Source organism: Notothenia rossii (genome assembly GCF_949606895.1).
Source record: "Notothenia rossii genome assembly, chromosome: 4".
NCBI lineage: Eukaryota > Metazoa > Chordata > Actinopteri > Perciformes > Nototheniidae > Notothenia > Notothenia rossii.
In genome coordinates, this window is record NC_136902.1 from 25,518,021 (window position 1) to 25,539,317 (window position 21,297).

Genomic DNA, 21,297 nt, shown 5'->3' on the forward strand with positions numbered 1-21,297 from the left:
AGGTTAGTTAGCAGTCTCAGATTCAGATTCCCACTGCTCCTCATGCATTTAATAATAATATGTTTGACCTGTCAAACGTATTGTTACATTTTGATAAAAGGTTGATTTGAAAAGTTACAGTTTATAGTTTATTGGAATAATAGAAAAATGTGTGAGTAATTTCCCAAGTGTATAAAGTAAACCAGCACAGAGGATTACAGTACAGTGCAGTGATACAATGACTAAAGAGTCTTTTTAATATCATCACCTTGGTTTTGGTGTATATGAGATACCATATTGGTAGTGCACTGATCTTAAGTTCATTTAGATTTCTCCATCATTAACAACTAACGACTAACTAGCAAGGGCCCCTCTCTTGACATGAAAAAATGTGTTTCCTGTTTGGGTCAGAGGGTGTAGTAACCGAGAGCGACTAACATACATGTTATGTTAGTCATAGTTTTCAGGGGTGTTGCAGTTCATAAGGTTAACAAAACAGCCACCAACAACTGAAGTATAAGTATTTTAAAGTGAGGCGTTATCTTTCACTCTGAAGCAAGATGGAAGACTGAAGTATTATTACTTTGGTTCTATATAGGTTGACTTAAAGGCAGTTATTTATTGAATAAACTAAGAGAGGAGTAGTCATTCAACAAAATTAGATCTTCATAAATGTGAAGGTTCCCTATTATACTGTTTTTCATCAATATATTACAGCTCTCAGATATATACAAAACATCTCTCTGAAGTGTTTGGCTCAAAACACCTAACAGATCGTGCATTGTCGCATCCCATAATCCCCTCTGTTTCAGCCCTGTTTCAAAAGTGCTGATTCTCTGTCTGTTACTTTAGATAAATAAGGAGCCCCTCCCCACGCCCCTCTGAGAGATATTTGGTTAAAAGAACACAATGGTGCTCTAGGAGGAGATTCAGGTGATAAGGCGGGGGGGGGGGGCGGTTACCTTGGTTGGTGATTGGCTAATGGTTACACAAGCCAAAAAATCGTTATGACATCATAAAGTGGCCAAAATCTGATCAGCTCATTTTCAGACAGGTTTTTATATAAATGGATCAGGACAAAACGAGAGAGAATCTTTCTTCCTGAAACTTTCAGAATGTCTTTACACAGAGGGGAGGACACATGCTTATGTAAAAGACAGGAAAAAGTGGATTTTGCATAGGTGACCTTTGAATCTGTACCCTTTCAAATGTCCTTACCTCCACTAGATGGAGCCATGGCAGCCTCTTTTCGTTCAGTCCACACTTCTCTCTTTTAAAATAAATCATCCATGGCATTCAAACTCCTTTCTACAAGTTTATTGAACGTTTTACTACAACACAATGGTTCACAGACAATACAGCATAGTGATGAGACTATATATACAGAACTGTGATTCTTCATATAATCATGTTGACGCTACAGTTTAGGCATACAGAAATAAATAAAACAAACATATCTCTGAACAAAGTAAGCGTGTACATATCTTAGCTTTATACTATGTCATGCCACGCTATTTTACTTACAAGATTAACAATATATAGCACACGTATTTTAGATATGTTGAAATCAGACAGTGGGTGACAATATAGTACACATTCGCCGCTCCTTCAGATGTATTTATTATACTTAAAACAGATCGAATAGAGGGTCTGTGTGGACACGTACAGTAGGGTCTGACCGGTTATCTTCTTTATTTTGGACGCCATGTGCTAGGATGTTTTACACTATGGGTGAAATTAGGTGTTTTTTCTGAAGATGTATTATCTGTTAAGCCTCGAAGAACAAACTGCGACCTGATTGGTCATCAGCACTCACATGGTTGTAAGGGTTAGGATGATGGTTGAGGATGATTGCTATGAATGTGAAGCCCTGAGATGTTGTTAATGCCAGTAAGAGCATGAGATAGAGCGGCGCAGTCATGAATGAGGATCAGACGACCTCCACCCAAATTACTCGGGTCATATTTGGGATAATTTACACATAGTCATGCCATGTATTAAAGCAAACTTTAAAAAGAGAAATATCTTCAATATAAAAGATTTTCATGAGCAAAAGCTTGTTATGTTTTCTTTACGGTTCAATTCAGTGACTCAGCTCAATCCAAACACAAAACTATCCTTGTCACCCACACTGCTTTCTTCTATCCTGATTGGCTGGTCAGGATTGTTTACAGAAGAATAACAGCATGACTTGAGAAAAGGCTCAAACAACAAGCTTCTGTCCAAACGGCCATTCATCCAAAACTGGTGGCTGCTCAGCGGGGGACGCGTCTGCAGAGACTCTCTATCTTTCCATTGCTCTGACTAAAGAGCACTGAATCACTGAATACTTTCCATGTAGTCATATTAAAGGGGTTTTAGATGTTACTACAAATTGAGATTACACAGTCAATAGTTTACAATAGCATTTCAGCATTAAGAGGTACCAAATAGGAAAATGCATCAAACACCAGAAAGTTAAGGAACATCTTTGAGTGTCAACATGACCTGCCCTGATACGGAATAACTGCTGCACTCAAACATTTTGAGAGCAATTTTCCAGCTATTCTCCCGTTTCTTATATGATAGAGGAGGAAAGTGTGTAGGAATAAACTCCAGGAGAATATTACTAATGCCCTGAAGAGAGCTTTTAAATCTACTCACAGCTATTGAAGTTCTAAACTTTCTACAGAAACTAAGATCAGCTGTTATAGAGCTTCTGAAAGGATGTTAGTGTAATATCATATAATGAGAAGCTCTAGAGGTGGTAATTACAGATCTATGCACATGGCAGCGTGTTAGTGTGATTATGAGAAGTTGTTAAAGCCCGGTATGAAGACTCACATGGAGTGGAGAAGGGATCCACGGTAAATAGATGTGGGCAGCATTACCTGAAATGTATAACAGCGACAAACAGCTGCAACATCACAAAAGAAAAGTAAGACTGTAAATCAGGACTGGGCTTCCCTGATGCATGTTGCACCTGATGCCCTCTTTTTTAAAACTTAAACTAGACATAGATGTGTATTTTGTTATTATTTTCACACTAAATAGAAAAATCTAAACAGACCATGATCAGGATTAAGGGATACCAGCACTCTCTTTTCCTCTCTTTCTGTGACATCTGTCAAAGTCGATCAGACACTCGCAGCATACCGGCTCCTGACTGGGATCAGGACACATGCAAAGATTTTGAAAGCCAACCCGCTAAGCGACATGCATGCAGAGAGAGGGTCTTCTGTTACAAGCTGGCGTTACACACTATACTCTTATTTACGACGGAGAAAAAGGTCACGTCTGCCTACTGTATGTCATCCGCATGATGCCCTTAAGGAGGTGTGTGCAGGGGAAGGTGGAGGCTGTGCATTCACACAGACAGTTGCTGGTCAAAAACCTCTACTGGAGTATACAGCACTATTATTTACAACATGTGTGCATCAGGGATGGAGTCAGCCCTGTTTCAGTTCAACCACCTCAGGAGGTAACACGCATCGCTGATATCGCCTCACAAAATGATTGGCATCTAGTCGGATGAGTTGATTGTATGTCATGTATTCAAAAAGAAATTCTGATTTGATTTACTTCCTGCACTGAGTGAACTGTAGAGGACTGAACTGCAAACCTGAGGGTGAGCGTGGTCACCATGGGAGGGGCTTCATCTAGTTTGAAGACTACAGGGTTAAAGATCTTCATCATCATCTTCATCAGTTATGCACTAGAGGGACGGGGAGACAGGCTGCATGCAGATGTAAAGGGAGGGTCCTTTATAGGTACAGTGTTTGGTCAACATCTGGAAAGAAAAGAGACAATAAAAACAGAAACAAGTTAAATGACATAATGAAGTATGGTCTGTGTGTGTGTGTGTGTGTGTCTGTGTGTGTGTGTGTGTGTGTGTGTGTGTGTGTGTGTGTGTGTGTGTGTGTGTGTGTGTGTGTGTGTGTGTGTGTGTGTGTGTGTGTGTGTGTGTGTGTGTGTGTGTGTGTGTGTGTGTGTGTGTGTGTGTGTTGCTAATCACCATGGTATTAACTTGCAGCGGTCTCCTGCTGAATGATAAAGTGTCTGTTTGATTCATCCACCTCGCTGCCACAGTGAACATCACTTCTGTCATGAAAATATACAAACACAACGCTTAGTACACAACTAACTATACCGAAAGCATAATCGCACCGGACGCCGCATTTAATCATTAGTGTTTAAATTGAACGATAATTAAACATTCTCTCAATTTAATAAAATAGAGCAGAAACAACACACAGCTCCGTGTTTTTGTTGAAAGTGAATTTAGTGAAACTGAGTTCCTTACCTGTTGTCATTGATGTCTCTCGTTTCACTGTTGGTGTTACCTGTTGGAATGACAACTAAGTAACATTTGTCGATTCATTAATATATCCTATAATATAACAGCAAGTGAACAAAGAATGTCAAACTCCTGTTAAAAAATATCTTGTATGTGTTATTGCATTACATAAATGTGATAAGATTTGTGACAAATGTTTTAATTTAAGCCAAATCTGTGTCACTCCCATATACAGACTGCATGTTCACATTCATTTGGAAACAGGTAAACATGTATGCTCTTGTACTTACCATTGTCGATGTTGAGTGGGAAGGACTCCAGTGTGTCTCCATTGTATTTCCCTGCTCTGTAGCCCAGCGCTGTGGAAACTCTGTGGAAAACATCCCAGAGGAAACAGAAAACCATCATGGTCAATAACGAGAGCAGCATGTGGGGTTAGAGAGAGACACTTGTCTGATTCAGTATTTCAAAAATATCAAGAAGGTAGATGGAGTAAAAAGGAACAGATTGATAAACAACACTTAAAATCAAAGAGAAAAGCCAGCCAGCTGTAGGTTATAATAATATCATATAAATTAGCATGCATGGATGAATGCTCTCAGTAGTTTGGGAAGGTCTGAAGGAAGGACTTGAACTCACGTGTTGCTCTGGACAGAGTTGGGGTTGCAGTCGACGCTGGCGGTGCTCGGCTGTGTCACGTTGCCCTGGAAGAGAGCGTTGCTGTAGGTGTTGGCGTGCTCATTGGCCTGGATGTAAGTGTAGAAGGGGTTGGTGGGAGAGCAGACGGGCAGCTGCTTCGGCCTCACTGGCTTGGCTGTTGGGAGGAGGAAGTCATGTCAAGTAAGATACTACTTCTACGGAGATGTGATACTGAAGACCATACATTTCAAATCCAGAGGTGGGAAGTAGTGGAGTACAAATCGTTACTGTACTTAAGTACATTTTCTGGTATCAGTACTTTACTCCACTACTTATTTTTCTGACGACTTTTTACTTTGACTTCTTACATTTTCTAAACAGGCTGGTTAATTTAGTTTTAATCTGTGTTTGGTGGCCTGATCATTATTATTTAGAGTCATTGCGTGCCTATTGATTTGAACACGATCCGTGTATCCTTCATTTCCTGGTCTTCTCTAAAGAAGAGGGACCAATGAAAACTTTGTCATTTTGCCGTTGTTCAGCATGGAAACATTAATTAGCTAACAATGACATTATTGTTCTATTAATATAAAGTGAGGTCAGGTACTCTTTAAAACAGTTGGTAGTTACGGGTACTTTTTACTTAAGTACATTTCGAAGCCCATACTTCTTTACTTTTACTTGAGTGAAGAAGTTTAGTCAGTACTTCTACTTTTACCAGAGTATTTTTAAACATGAGTATCTGTACTTCTACTTGAGTAAAGAATGTGTGTACTTTTACCAACTCTGTTCAAATGCATATAACAAACAGACTTTATGAAGTACCGATCTGTGCTGCATGGGGGCGCCTCTGAGCGCTCTTGGCCCTCATGGCGTCCTTGATGCGGTCGACCTCCTGCTGGTAGCGGCGGCGGTCCATCATGGCGCCCTCCTTGGCGTCCCTCAGTGCAGTCTCCAGGGCCTTAACTCTCTCAGCAGTAGACCGAAGACGTTTCTCCAGCTTTGGAAGCTCACAGCGCAGATCTGCATTGTCACGTACCAGCTGGAGGAAGAGAGAGACGTGACACAGGGCGGAATATTGGATAGAAATCATAAACTATCAAATGAAAAACCAGAGGAAGTGCAAGGAGTGAAAGGGTGTAGCCAAGTATGACACTTACACGTTTAGGAGCTGAAATTGAATTCTTACTTCAAATGAATGTAAGTACAAACACACAAGAAGCCATGCAATTACAGCAATATGATGCAATTGACAGATTAGTCAACTCTGTAAAGCAACAAGTGAGATCAGAGAGCACACTTTTCTTACATCACACATGATTTGTTTGTTTTACATACAGTATGTAACTTATCGTACTTTACAAAGTATCTTGAAAACAGCGATACATCGTTTTGAGGGATCCTTGGTGTGCAGATTGTTGTGAAATCATCCCCAAAATGGATGTTTCTCTTGAATTGAAAATAACAGGATTACTCTCTCCCAGTCTAATATAATGCAGACTGCCGGTTGTGTTTGCACCAGTAAAACCCCTCTCATCCTCTCTTTGTGTTTCTTACCTGTTTGTGAACCTTTGTAAGTTGGTCCAGGTTATTTTCAAGAAAGGAAATCTTCTGCTTCTGGGTGCAAGACCCCCCACTATCATCAGGCTCCATTTCGGAACTCTGCAGAGAGGAAGACGAAGCACGAAGATGAGCAAATATAAAGAAACCAAGGTGGGGGAAAGAGGGTTTCTGTTATCCAGGGGCATTATCTGCTTGAATCATGTGACAGTCAAATGTACCAAACAACCCATTTAAAGCCCAATCAACAACAGCTATTCATCCAGTATTGTGCATGTTTACATTTAGGGTCTTTAATCCACTGTTCTACACAAAAAAGAAATGTTAAGGGAAATAAAGGATATTGCTGTTATTCATCCTGAGGTATATCAGTCAGTATTCAGGTCACAGATTCCTAGACATGAAAACAACATTTCTTGAGTCACTGTCCTCTCTTGCGAGCCTTCAGCTTCTTACTCTTTTAACCCTCGACGTGAGGTCTTGAACAAACAGCTTTCGGAGGTTGTGGAGGGTCTGGAGCTCGCGGGCCTGGAGGACAGATGAACAGGATGTTAGTATGACAGCTCTTGATGTAAGCAAACAGTATGCAAATAAGACAGAGACACAACGAGGGACAATGTCTCTGACAGATAGTGATGTCAATTTTACTCACGACGGTCTCCTCCAGACCTTTTAAGTCCTGTTTGGTCTGCTCATGACGCTCATGCAGGAATCTGAGAGAGACAGTAAAATAAATATTACAAATAGGACAAAAACTCGTTCAGTATATTTCAATATATTTTTGTTGTCTTGAGCGCCCTCTGGTGGAGTCTGAGAGAAGGGAGAGTGGACTGTTTTTCTTTTAAATAATAATGAACAGAAACGTCCACCATGTGCTGACTCATCACACATAACGATCTCCATACTCTGTTTCAAGAACACTGGGATGTCAAGTGTGAGAAAGTGTTCTTTATGTTGACTGTATGTCCGGATGAAGTCGGATATTGGTGTTTACTCTAAAAAACGTTAACAAAATGTACTTAATTAACTTTATTATAATTAAATGTATTGTTTTCCATCTATTTAATTTCTTATTGTATTCTTATTATGCATCATGTTTTTCATTGTCTTGTGTATTTTGATATAGTTATATATTGTATGTTTATTCCTATGGTTATATTTCTTGAAGTTTCAATGATAAAAGTGTTAAAAAAGAAATTGAAAAGTGTGAGAAAGTCCCCGACACTTACGAGAGCTCCTCCAGGCGCTCGCTCTTGGTGTTGTCCTGACACTTGAGGCGTTCAAAGTCAGCCCGAACCTGAGCCAGCTCCAGCTCCAGCTTGGAGTTGCGGCTGGAGGTGTGAAACAACAGCAAAACCTGATTATTAGTTTGTATAATTGTATGCATGCAGAATAGAAAGATTCATGATATGTAGCGAATAATAATAGTAACATATAACGATTAGTAATAAGCGATTGTCACATATGTATCTATGTGTAAATATAAATATCTGAGGGGGTCACTGACTCGGTGAGTTCGTCGATGATCCTCTGCTTCTCGTTGATCTCATCCCGCAGGCGGGCCAGCTGCTTGTGGTGGACGCCGCGGTGAGACTCGCTCTGCTGACGAGGAACCTTCTGGAAAGTGAAGAGCAAACACATTACAGATACTGACTTCAGCAGGAGGAACTAGAAAATTAAGTAAATATAATCTGTTTGAACGTATTCTTTGGAGCACATTGGTTTGACGAGGCCATCGTGCAACAAAGACAATATGAGGGGTCAGATCATGCAGCATCATACGGGGAAACTCTGGTGTGACAGGTCGTGTAGGAATTTCTCTTTTCTTTTCATCAGTTAGCTTTAAGGCTGGAAGTAGAGATTCCTTACCTTTACATTTCCATCCTCAATCTCACCCTTCTCTGCTTCCTTTTCCTCAAGCATGGAGTTATCTAGTAGAACACAAATAGAAAGAAAGCCTTCACCACAGAGCAACAACCCATTAACACTTCCAGGGAAGTCACTAAGAAATGTAAACAAGAGGATAACCTATTCTGTATTTCAGTACAACATTTCTGCGTGAGTGTACACATGTTACCCTGGTCTTGCAGCTTGGCCAGCTCCTCGCTCAGGGAGTCGTGGCTCTCCTCCAGCAGCCTCTTCTTCTGCTCCACGCTCTGCATGTACTCCGTCAGAGAGCGGATCTTAGCCTCATGCTGGACAAATATAAACACAGATACAGTTATAAAAGATTATAAAAGCAAGCCATGACATAATGCAATACATGATTACTTCAATCGGCCTTTCATAAACTCCTTCTCCTCTCCATGGCTCACCTGAGAGATGAGGAGCTGGCAGGAGGAGAGCTCCCTCCCGGTCTCCTCCATCTTGCGGTGGCACTCCAGCTGCATGTTCTCCAGCTGGCGGCAGCGCTTCACCATGCTCTTCACCTCCGACTTGATCTTGCTGATGTAGAGGCGAGCCACCGTGAACTCCTCCTCGATCGCACCGCTAATCTCCACCGGCTGAGGATCGGAGAAAACATTTCATTATTTTCTCTTTCAAAAATGTTCACCAGTAAGGAAAAACAGGAATTAAGAAAACAACAAAAACAACACTCTATTAAGGGTTGGCTTCACTTTATGAGCATTTTTGTATGTTAATAGAAATATTTTGGTACCACTTTACAATAAGACTACCCTTATAAAGGGTTGACAAATAGTTTGTAAAATTGATTTATTAATTAGGTTGTGAACACTTGATAAGACATGAGATAAACAGGGCAACTGTGCTTGCCAAATAGTGAGCCCACATTTATCTGTACTGCTAAGCTTTATTAGAAATGCTAGTAACTCATTAATAAATGGGAATGTGTTTTACACTTTACAATAAGGCTCCCTTTTGGCAGTTATACATGTTAGTAACTCGTAAATAAATGGTCATAAGAGATGCCAAAAAACATCAAGATGGAAAGGGGGGAGAATCAACCCAGTGAACAACAGATACCAAGGATGCTGGCTGATGAAGAAGACGAAATAAGCTACTGTAGGTAGCCAATATAAAGCTTTGTCATCTTGCCAAATAGTGAGCCTGTGTTGATGTATGAAAACTATGTTAGAACTGGTTTATAAATGGTTCTTAATGATTAATGAAGTGTTTACAACCTAATTCATAACCTAATTATAAGCCCTTTATGAATCCTTCATAAGGGTAGTCTTATTGTAAAGTAGTACCAATATTTCTATAGGGTTAGAATCCTGATTCTGTGAATCGAAAATAGGTTGAAAGCCCTCGATCCTGGGAGTCTTAAAGAATTAATGTTTAATACTGTTTTTAAATGTCATTTTATAATGTGTTTCTGCTGCACTATTTCTTAATGTCTTTTATTTTTGTAAAGCCCTTTGCATAGTTCTTTTGAGTGATAACATAAAAATGAGGTATTGTTTTATATGCACAAATATTCCTGGAATAGAAATGTGAACATTGGATAAAGCAAGGTTCAAATTGTTGTTTAATTTCCTAAACTTAGGTGGAACTCACCAGCTTGATCTCCCCGTTGCCCACGATGTTGCTGAACTCGCTGAGATCCCTCATCAGACCATTGAGGACGTCAGCGATGCGCTTCCTCTGCTGCCCGCTCACCTCCTGCATACGAGATAGCTCTGCCTCCAGCTCCATCAGACTGGCCTGTTGCCAAGAGGAAGAGGAAGAGAGGGTCAGAGAGGGTCAGTGAAGCACCAAAACACCATACAAGAAACAAGGAGATCCACTTGTATTTAGATTATGTATGAGTTTAGTTACTCCACACACTTCACACTAACTGGGTGATGGAGTCATTTTGGGAGAATATCTAAAACATGAGCAGGCTTTCTGCAAGAATTACTTTTGCAAGATTTCACTATAGAAGGCCAATCGGATATGGCCAATTATAATGACCAGGAGCCACATAGACTGAGAAGAAATGACAATCAACCATGAGCAAAATAGTAGAACATCGCAAAAATCTAGTCCCAATGTTAATGTACTACAATAACACTTTCCTCCATTTCTTGATTTTCTACAGTATTTTCCACTCATTGGTGCAGCAAGCAAGCAAGCAACTCCGTATCCACATCATTCCTCTTCAAAACCTACCATTTTCTGGGACAGCTGGTCGGCCAGCTGCTGGTTCTGCCGGCCTTTCTCCTCCACCTCCTGGCTCTTGTGGTCGTAGTTGATGGCCAGCTCCTCCAGAGCCTGCAGTACCTCCTTCACCTCCGCCTTGGCGCAGTCGCTCTCCACCTGCAACCTGCCGAGTTCAGCCTGGACCTTGTCCCCATCGCCTTTAGAGGATGCCAGGAGCTGGAAGGAGGGAGGGAAAGAGGGGACAGGGGACCCTTCAGTTAACGTACAAGTCAAACATAGTCTGTCTGTGTATACAGTGTGAGTTGGTGTATACTGACCTCGTCCTGGTCCATCATCTGCTGCTTCAGTTTCTCCACAAACTGGCACTGCAGGTTGATGTCATCATCCTGCAAAATTATGATATTGTTTTTCAAAAGCTAAACTTTTTCTTGGCACTGAACAACTGTTTTGATGTCTGTTAATGTCTTCAATGACATCCATTTAAAACTATTTGAATCCTGGCATTATCAGATCTAGATGCTTGATTCGATAAGGGGCTATAGAGGTAGAATTCAAGTAAAGCAAACCTAATTATGTTTTTGCTTGCAGAAAGTGTGTGTGTAGTTAGTGTGTTCATGTTTTTATGATCGGACCTTGTCATCCAGCTGCTTGTAAAGCTTGCGGATCTCCTCCTCGTATTTCTGCCGCTCCTCCTCAGAAATACGGACCACAATGGAGGAGGTGTCGTTGTCTAAAACGGGACGCTCCTCGATGGTCTCGAAACGGGTCACCACTTCTGCCGTGGTCTGCTCCGTCTCAGGTACTTCCTCTCCTGAGGGGCAGGGGGAAGGGACCAATAGGTCAGAGAAACACACACATCAGGAGGAGGCTGTTCTTTTATATAATGTCAGCTGACGTTTGTCTAAAGTCAAAATACAGCTGATGTGTCTCACCGTTTCTCCAGCGGTTGAGCTCAGTCTCCAGCCTCAGGACGGTTTCCTTCAGAGTCTTGTTCTTCTCCTTCTCCTTCTCGAACTTCTTCTTCCACTGCTCCGCCGTCAGCTCCAGGTTGATGGAAGCGGTGTTCCTGATGGTCTTGGCACTGTGACAGAGGAAAACAAAGACAGTTTGTTAAAAAAATTAAAATAATAATATGTTAAATAACTGAATCTTTTGCTCGAAATTCATCCGTATCTGCCTTGTTTGGATTTATGAGTTTGTTCCTTGCTAACATTGTGGCTTCATGTGAGAAAGCAGTAATCATATTGTGTTGGGTTTCTTGTTCCATGCAGAAGTAGTTTAAAAAGAGTTTTTTCTTTCCAAAGATGCATTGACTGCATCACACAAATGTATCTACCGTTGTCCAAACATCAGAGTGGACTTGGTCTCGGCGTCGTTGTAGCTGGAGGGGGAGCAGCAGATGAACATGGTGGTGCGACAGTTCCCACCCAGGGAGTCCTGCAGGATGCGGGTCATCTTGCTGTCACGGTACGGCACGTGAGTTTTCTGCAGGGGAGAGAAGGGGGGTGTGGGGGGGGGTGGGAGAAAGATGTTGAGGAGAATAAGATAGATTCAGATGGAAAGGAGAAGAAAAAAGATCCGAAACACAAGACAATTTGGAACCAAAAGAATGAAATGATGCTCGAGGTAGGTTTTATTTCATTCGTGATTTTGACACTAATTCATCAGACGATCATATTCATCATAAATGTACACTTCCCCGTTTCTCTATTGTAGATTATAATAGGTTTAAAAACTGCAGTCCACAGTGTCAGAAAGAAAATGCTGCATCCATCTAATCTTATAATTGGAAGGGACAATGTTGGCATTTGACAGCCAATTGGCAGAAACAAAAAACACTACAGGCAGGTTCTGGGGAGGGTGCATTTCATCAACTATCGACAGCTATCGTTCATGAGTTATATAAATGAGGGAGGAGGGTTATTTCCTACAGTATACGAACTTGGAGGTAAACAGGACCCTTCCAGTTGCACACGTGTCAATTAACCATTGTATTTAAAATCCCAGAATTCTACAGTAAGAAAAGCTTCAGTTGCCGATAAGGTAGATGTTTTGTTTTTCACTTAACATAAATGAAGAGAAATGGCAGTTTCTTACTTATCTCACATTTGGCACAACACTCACAAACAGTGTACCAAGACAAGACCAAGACCACTATTATACCACTGTTTAGCTGATTTCCTTGAATCCATATCTGTGTTTCTGCTCAACTGTTTTACTGTAAATCACGAGGCACACAGTCTCAGCTGTTCCTACTGAGGTTAGTAGGGAGAGGATAGCTCACCGTGCCCTCAGCCAAAGCAGAGATGACGTTTCCCAGAGCAGAGAGAGACTTGTTGATGTTTTTAGCCTCGTCCAGGACGGCTCCTGCAGCGCCGGTCTTACTGACCTGGAATAAAGAAAAGCGTGAAGTCAAACATGAGAGGAACAGATTCATTTGAAGGAGCTCCATTGCAGGTTTGGAGATGTTTCAAAAAGAGGGTCTCCTACCTTCTCACTTCCAGCCAGATCCACCAGGTAGAGTTTTCCACACAGTTTCTGCTCAGTCTCCACATGCTCCTGCTTGATGTTGATCAGGAAGATGCTGTGGCTGCGAGAGCTGTGCTCGTTCATGTCTGCTCAGACAGAAGAGACAGAAGAGTCAGGGAAACGAAAGACAAGGAGGATTCCCTGCAGTCTTTGACTTTCTGATGTTGCGTCCATTGTTTTATAAAACACATTACCATCAGTATTAAGAGAAACTATTATATTGAAGAAATATGTGTGTATTTAAGATCTTCCATGTCTTTTTGTCAATTGGAAAAAGCGTTACTGCAGCAATATGATATCTTTGTCTCAGAGAGCAGATAGCGAGCAGCACTGATCTAACCTCTGTCCGCCCGACAGACGACAGGAGGCTCAGGTTTCCCTACAGATGATATCTGAGGCAGAGCTCAGTGTGGTTCATTAGCCTGCTCTCATCACAGTGAGTCAGCAGGCGTCAACCAGGAAGCAGGGAAGAGGCTCCTGAATGCAGCATTGAGCAAATCCGATCCTGCTGCTTACAGTCAGTCGATCTTCAAAGTTAGATTTTAGCAGGATTTGTTTGTTAACAAATAAGCAAATGTTTTAATATATATATTTTTTTTTTAAGAGATCAAATTGATTCATATGGTCACATTGAATGCAATTTATCTTGGTTCTTATCATCTCTCTAACATGTTATTACATCCAAAGCTTACACAATCCAGCTCGTACTGTCTTTGCCTGTTACAACATCCTTATATAATGCTGTCTATTTAAACTCTTAACACACAGGCAGAAATGAATATGTATAGCGGTTCTGCCAAAGAACAGGCTGTAGCTCAGTCTGAAGAAGTTGGTTGGGACACATTTTATTGGCCTGTCTGGGAAGAGACAGCTCGTAGCGCTGCTCAATGGACGGATGATTTACAACAACCATGTTCTTTAATAGCAGCCTCGTCCAGACCAGCAACCTGGGCTTTCATCTTTTAGTAGCACCATGCAGAATGCTGACAGCCAATCTGAGCCGAGCCTGTTTCTAAATGTACTGAACTCTGTTGAACTCAAATATCTGATCATATTTGAAACATCTCTTTTTTGTTCAGCTTACATCATATACAAACAGCTATGTAGAGGACATCACCCTCTATTACAAAGCTTGGACTGGAGATATCATAGTCCCGAAGTGCATACTTTATTTTTATAGTTTATATAACATTTCTGCCGCTCCTCATTATAAATGCATACCTTGGCCTATTATATTAATGTCATCATTATCACGGCAATGATTCCGTTTTATGGAGATTAAGGCGTCACACAGAGAAGCAGGAACGTGCAACCTTTCCTACTGATAGAACAAGATGAATGAGATGTACCAGATGATTAGAATGTGGTCCACAATATGCTGAGTTGATATCTGGGATATTTGTGGTAAACAGCAAAACAAAATGACCTATTTAATGCTCATTAAAGTTATTTTATCCATCATTTATGGCACTGTAACATTTGACTGTATGTTCATAACATATTGTGGGTTCTTCAAACTCGTCTGTATGCACATGGGTCAATTCTACAGCACAGATGTTGCAATGCCTGACAGTAAAAGTTACTTTCTAAAGAGTACAATCTGATCACTGAAAGTCTGATGTGAGGACAGGTAAACAAAGAAAGCACTGAGGCCCAAAATGCATTAACTCTGAAACAAAGGAGAAGTGCACAGGTTGAGATTTATTACAGCGACGCAGTCTTGGGGTTTCTGTTGAGCACTGAGTCACAAAGCTCATCTGTTACTCACTTCGCCCTGTGAGTCAGCACGGGAAACAATTATTGTTTTGTAATGTTTTCTGCAAGGGTAGTTCTCGAAGGATGTGCCTTATGGTAGTTTTACCGATTAATATACTTCCAATGCAATGCAAAACATGTCTTATTATTGCTTACTTAAAAGACATGACAGTGTTGTATGATTATTATTATTTTTCAGTTTAATGGGCACAATTGTTTGGCAAATGAATCAGATATCATACTGACAAAACATAGAAGGACAAACACTATTAAAGCAATTTGATGGATTGTATTTGAAGTACAATCATTGTGTTTATTAGTAATTAGGTCCCATCTTTTATACACTATAATGAAATATGGTGCAATGAAGGTTAGGCATATATCTGACCTTCTTATATGAGCCATTATCAATATTTTATTACTGAACCGAGGAGTGAGTCAGCACGGTGGAGGCTATAATACAGTACAGCAATAACGGCTCACATAGATTTAATTGTTTTGTATTTCTAAGGTTTTGTAACATACATTAAAAATAAACTTCCTGATGACAGTTTGCTGAATAAAGCACCGTTAGAAACCATCTTATTCTGTGTGTTACTGGGAATGACTTTATTTCACTAATGGCTGCAGGCAGAGATGTTGTTTTGCTTTCTTACTTTCTCCAAACCCACATCAACTCTCCGCCGATGCCAATTACATTACAGTGAACCCTCTCTGACAGAATCTGTTTTATTTTTTTGTAAACGAAAGAAGCTTGAAAATGATAGCGTGCTGTAACAAGAATATTACATAACAAGACACAATAACAGGCTACATGAACGCAGTGGTAGCTTCACGCATCAGTGACTAGTTGTGAGTGCTACTGCTGCCACTCAAGATAAAAGGTAGATACAGAGGTAGAGGAACAAGATAACTTATTTGATTGTCAAGGTGGTTATTTAAAAGATATATCTCCCTGGCATTTGTCTTTTGGGATGTTTTCATATGATAAATCATGATTTCCCTCTTGAATTAGAATATATGTGCCTGTGCATACCGTACATCCTGCTTTGCAACACATATATTACATTAATAAAGACTCACTGGTCACAGCAACATGGCGGGCAGCTTTGCCTTGGTCGATCACATCCATCACCTCATCAGGGCTGGAGACAAAACGCTCAGTGCATCCCTGAGGAGAGGAAACAATAGGAAAAGAGAGGAGATGAGATGAGAGGAAACGACAGGAAATGAAAGGAGAGGAAGCAAATGGGAATTAGAGGAGGGGAGATGAAAGGAAACGACAGAGGAGAAGAAAACAAAAGGAGAGGAGAGGAAACGAGACAAAGCCAAAGGAAACAAAAGGAGAGTAGATTAGAGGAAATTAGGGGAAAGGAGACAAGAGGAGTCGAAAGGAGAGGAAACAAGAGGAGAGGAAATTAGAAAATAGAAGAGAGACAGAATATGATTCTAAATGAATACCATGAATTTGATGCAGACCTTAAAAGGCGACATCCAAAAGATATTCACAAACCTTGACAAATGGCACCCTGTTCTTATCCTCATGGACCGACAGGTTGGTCTTCGTCACTGGAACAAAAATTGAGAACCTTTGAATTGATGAGTGTTACAAAATAGTAGCTACATTAGTGCTTTCTTAGTTCGAATTTTACAAATCAATAAAACTGTTGCAAGTGATTCAAGAAGTGTCATCAGCCCTTACCATCCAGAAGGTCACGGATTTTGTCCATGTAGATCTCAAAGTATGAAACCTTTTGGAAGAACAATAGGGAATCCAATTTAGCTGAGATTGAAAGGTAACATGAAATCATCACAACACTTGAGATTAATAAAAGGAGCAAAACTTAGGTAAAAAAGCAGCACCTTGATGTGGAATTCCAGGTTTTCATCCATGGCGAAGATGTGGTTGAAAATGTCCTCGGCGATGCGAGGAATGATACCCATCTGGTGAGGGTCGTGCAGCTTGCCCTGAAACAGGAAGTCACAGATAAAGGTAAGAAGTGGATGGTGATGGTAATCAAGGGTCAGAGGTTAATGGAGGACAGTATGATGCTTGGCAGTAAAAGAGAAAATGCTATCCTGGGAGAACCACAGAGAGTCAATGAAAAATAGACCAAGGAAAAAAAGATTGGAAAAGCCCCTCTGTCAGACCTTCCAACAGTTTCTAATGACATTCAAATGCATTTGAATCTTTATCAATTTGTGAAACTAAAGTGCAAAATTGTGACAAAGACCTAAAACTCCCAAGAATGTTTATAAATGGGGAGAAACACTAAAACCAATTAGCATTAGCAGCATTAGGCACATTCAGCCCTCCAGATCTGAGTGTTTGGATCTTCTTGAGGTTCACTCGTAAGAATATTTGAGCTTTAATGCTCTACTGTACCTCCATGGTGTGGGTCTTCCCGGAGGCGGTCTGTCCATATGCGAAAATAGTTCCATTGTATCCACCCAGAACATCTGAGAGAGCGACAGAACAATAAATGAGACCAACACACATTTCAAAGTGACATGTTTTGACGTAGTTAATTATCCGTACCCTTGACAATCTGCTTGGCGCAGGTGTTGTAGACCTGCTCCTGGGTGGTGTTGGTTGGAAACACTCGATCAAACACATAGGACTTCCCCTGTGAACAACAACAACCAATACTTTTAAAAAATAACAAAAGATAAAAGGTGTTTTAGCCAAATTAGGATTGTTCAGTCTAGTCTTAGGATATTTCATTAAATCAAAGATGGATGATTTCAAATCTTTTTTCCAGCAGTGAGTCATTGGAAAAGTATGTTCGCCCTGTGAAGTGGCCAGTAACTGATTTGTTCTCTGTGTGGACGTGAAAGAAAGAATGAGATACACACTCATATGAAACGGGTGATTCATTTTAACAGAGTAAAACACACATTGATGAAACCAACACATGTTGCTGTTTTTGTCTAAATAAAAAAATTAAAAGCGCCCATATGATGACATGCAATCAAACATTATTCACATTCAAATAAATATGTCTTAAAGGTTGAAGAACTGTCTCTTGATATCATACTTTATCTATTGTTTTAATAAAACCTTTCAAGATATTCAAATGTGTTATTTTCTTATGACATGGTAAAAAATCTTTGTCACCCCAGTCTGAGATCATTCAATCTGTGTGGATGGTTTGTAAAACGCTGCTTAATCTTCCTAACAGTAAGTACACAACAGAAAGAGATGATATCAGCAGTAAGCTCTGCAGCGGATCGTTCCCCAGACAGTCAGAGCCATATTTCATATAGGAGCTGGCAGCCTAAGATAACACACCGAGGAAAAAGGGAAGCTATTTTGAGTTTTATATCCATGTGTTAGAAACTACACCAGCTTTATTACATTTAAACTTTGCATCCCCAAATAAATCATCTCCTCCCAAAAAACAAACTGTCCTGCGTGACAGACAGACGAGTGACTCAGCCGTGACGATCCCCGCTGCGGAAACCCAGCCAGTAAACCCTAAACGTCCTGACCTGAAACAGACGCCACAGTGCAACACAACATAATGTGAGCTGCCAGAACATGAGCCATATTAAATGTCATTAACAAATGGACTCATCTGCTGACCGCCACCATCACAGGTTGATTTAGAGAGAGACTTTCCGTACCGGGACGAGGGAGGAAGGGAGGAAGAGGGACAGAAAGAGACATAGAAATGGAGATGGATGAGCAATAGAAATATAATGGTGAGAATCAACGAGGCAGCCACATAATAGAGAGGGAAACAGTATGAGAGAGACATGTAGAGACAGACAGATGAAGCTGATGAAGAGGCAGAGCAAGTCAGTTGCTGATGCATGAGCTCGCTGGATGATTATTGATCCACTCTGTGGGCAATTAGAGGATCAGTTTCTGACTGTCCAACATCATGCTGAGAGGAGAGAGGAAGGTCAGGCTGAGAGGTTTCCATGATGGCTGGAGAAAGTTTGAACATGATTCCTCTCTCTGCAGTATGTCTATCAAATCAAATCAAATCAAGTTTTATTTATATAGCACATTTATAAACGATTTTTGGTCGAGCCAAAGTGCTGTACATATAATAAAAATAGCCTACAGTAGAGACACTTTACGGCCAATACAGTAAGCAGATTGTTCAGAATATCAGTATGAGAAAAAAACAAAAGACAAAACATCACAACAACATATCTTTTTATGTGTCGTTGTGTACTCTAACCTTCCTTATATAACTTTATTAACAGTATTGGGAAAAATGGAATCAGACAGATTACTCTTCAGTAGAACATTGATAGAAATGGCACCAAAACATATCTTTAAATCATTTGATTTGTATTGGAAACGCTGGAATAAGATTGAACTGGCCGCTTTCCTTTTTTGGAAGAAATAACGTTTTTTGTATGGCCCAAAAAAATCTGATTAAAAAAAGGCAATGTTCACTCATGCTCCCTGGCTATTAAACATTCCGAATATAAAGTGACGGAATTATAGATTATTTCCATAGAAAATCCATAACTTCAGGGTAAACAAGACATGCAGCATCATCATATGTTGGTCTACCCAGCTCACCAGGCCCCATTTCTCCCAACTTCAACATCTAAAGACCCTCACCATGCAGGCTCTGCACCATCTGTCTGCAGCTGCTGATGAATCAACCATCACTACAGGAGAAATATAGTGTGCTGTAAGCTGACCTCCTTATATGGCAGCATTAAAGCTGATTAGGCTAAATAACAAAAAAACACAATGAATATAGCAGCTGTATTTACCTTGAGTGTTGTTCAAATAGAGGTTATAAATAATGGTATGGCCATGAATGATTTACAGCTAAATGTGTTAACATCTCCATGTCTTTAGGAGAGTGCCATAATAACGTCTGTTTACGGTGACAAGGTGTTGGCTAGGCTTCATACAGGCTTCACAGGACAGAGCTCATCAGCTGGTACAAAGGGCTTTGCGCACGTAACAACATCTCATGTGTTTTTGCTTTGTCATGCATGGAAAAACAGATTTTAAGGTTGAAAGCTTTGATCTTTTCCTGCGCTGCACCGATAATGATGTCAGCCCAGCACCCAAACAGAGGAGTGGGGCTGATGATTTATTGAGGAGGGGCCTGCATGCACAACAAAGCGCCTCCCTTTACTCACCCCAACGGTGACACTGTCGTCTGCTAAGAATTTGGGGATAAACTGGTCCCCTCGTACAATCTCAGACTGGTTGAGAGGACGAAAGCGACACAGCACTTTTATGTTGCACTCCGCCGGGATATCGGCCATTGCGTAGATTCAGGGAGGAGGAGGATGCTGATGAGCGGAGGAGAGGCTGCTGAGGCTGCGGGCGACCCGTCGCTGCTCGGGCCTTTCTGACCGTCAAAATAACCGAGGAGAGAAGCGCAGTCACTTCGTCCTGCTGCGTCGAGAGGACTGTGAGGTGTTGGCTGGTTTTATCCGGACGAGCTGACAGAGGAGGCGTTTACTTGGTGTGCAGCTGGACGATGGCTCGGTGTCGCAGAGGCGGGCAGCAAAATTAATGTCAAACGGCAAAACAAAACCCTACATAATTATCATGACCGGGTGGCTTTATCTTGGTGGTTTCTTGTCCACTGTCCGTCTCTGTCTTGTTTCTTGTTTTCCTCCGCGGTGTGGTGGTGGCTGCGCGTGAGGCCGGTTGAAGGTGAGATGCTGTTGGAAGGGCAGTGAGGTAAAGCTGCTGAAGATCGGCCTGCCTATGTCGCCACAGCGCCCTCTATCGGTGGGAACAGGAAGGGCGTGGTCCGCATCCGTGCCTTTAAAGTGGTACCCACAGCTTCGTCATCCTCCGCTCAGCATCCTCACAGCCCGGCGGAGAGCAGAGCCTCGTGCTGCAGCGTCACATCCTCACATGCAGCGCCACGAAGCATCGTTTCATTACTTTACAGAGCAGCAGCTGCCAGCCCGATGATGCAGTGACCAACCCTCAGTCATCCTCTGGGCCCTCTCCACCATACCTGATAGGCCGTTTCTTGGAAGGCATCAGGAACCATTATGGGAAGGCAGTGGAGATTATTGATTAAAAGACGAGTTAATGCCTCACCTTGAAGGAGCATCAGTAGCCGAGGAGACTGAGATGACACAGCACAATGTAAAAAGTGAAAACAAATTGGTGATAAAAATGCAATACAGAATGAAACCATTAAGCACTTACTGATCAAGGCTGCACAATCCTCTATATTTTTAACCAAAACATATGCGTATGTTTCTGTAACCAAATGCTTGTTTATATAATGTTGTGATATTGAGCAGATCTTTTAATTAAAGGGAATTTTTATAATAAAAGCTGACATTATTTAAAAGATATCTTGATAAAAACGATTAACAGAAAGAACATAAACAGAAAACATATCTCTCTAATAATCATACATTTAAGTTTTCATTTAAAGATAAAGATTTATCTGCAAACTGAATTTATATTACTGTTAGTAGAGTAAACTTGTATATGTTGT

General features: G+C 41.0%; 1 protein-coding gene across 2 annotated transcripts; it reads right to left on the reverse strand.

Moving 5' to 3' along the window:
• Positions 1–1,281: 1,281 nt before the first annotated feature.
• Positions 1,282–20,560, reverse strand: kif5aa (kinesin family member 5A, a). 2 transcript variants are annotated; one of them, XM_079676404.1, is made up of 29 exons: positions 19,964–20,560; positions 17,382–17,469; positions 17,229–17,302; positions 16,706–16,810; positions 16,545–16,593; positions 16,356–16,411; positions 15,926–16,013; positions 13,049–13,173; positions 12,843–12,947; positions 11,895–12,043; positions 11,491–11,639; positions 11,191–11,369; positions 10,876–10,944; positions 10,568–10,774; positions 9,974–10,120; positions 8,770–8,958; positions 8,532–8,649; positions 8,324–8,385; positions 7,962–8,071; positions 7,684–7,785; positions 7,107–7,167; positions 6,911–6,982; positions 6,452–6,556; positions 5,720–5,936; positions 4,895–5,069; positions 4,546–4,625; positions 4,262–4,301; positions 3,974–4,059; positions 1,282–3,748 (listed from the first exon to the last, which is right to left on the reverse strand). In XM_079676404.1, exons 1-28 carry the CDS (start codon positions 20,090–20,092, stop codon positions 3,981–3,983), a joined length of 3,129 nt encoding a protein of 1,042 aa, XP_079532530.1. In that variant the 5' UTR covers positions 20,093–20,560; the 3' UTR covers positions 1,282–3,748; positions 3,974–3,980. The 2 variants fall into 2 exon arrangements, with proteins under 2 accessions (XP_079532530.1, XP_079532529.1); XM_079676403.1 differs by having other exon boundaries at positions 4,262–4,316; positions 19,964–20,559.
• Between the last annotated feature and the right edge of the window lie 737 nt (positions 20,561–21,297).

Excerpts from the sequence above, each read along its gene's own strand:
- kif5aa (XM_079676403.1), bottom strand. The coding sequence starts at position 20,092 with ATGGCCGATATCCCGGCGGAGTGCAACATAAAAGTGCTGTGTCGCTTT. Across the intron at positions 17,303-17,381 it reads CGCCAAGCAGATTGTCAAGG|ATGTTCTGGGTGGATACAAT; the intron begins GTACGGATAATT and ends TCGCTCTCTCAG. Across the intron at positions 5,070-5,719 it reads CCCCCATGCAGCACAGATCG|CCAAGCCAGTGAGGCCGAAG; the intron begins GTACTTCATAAA and ends TCCTCCCAACAG.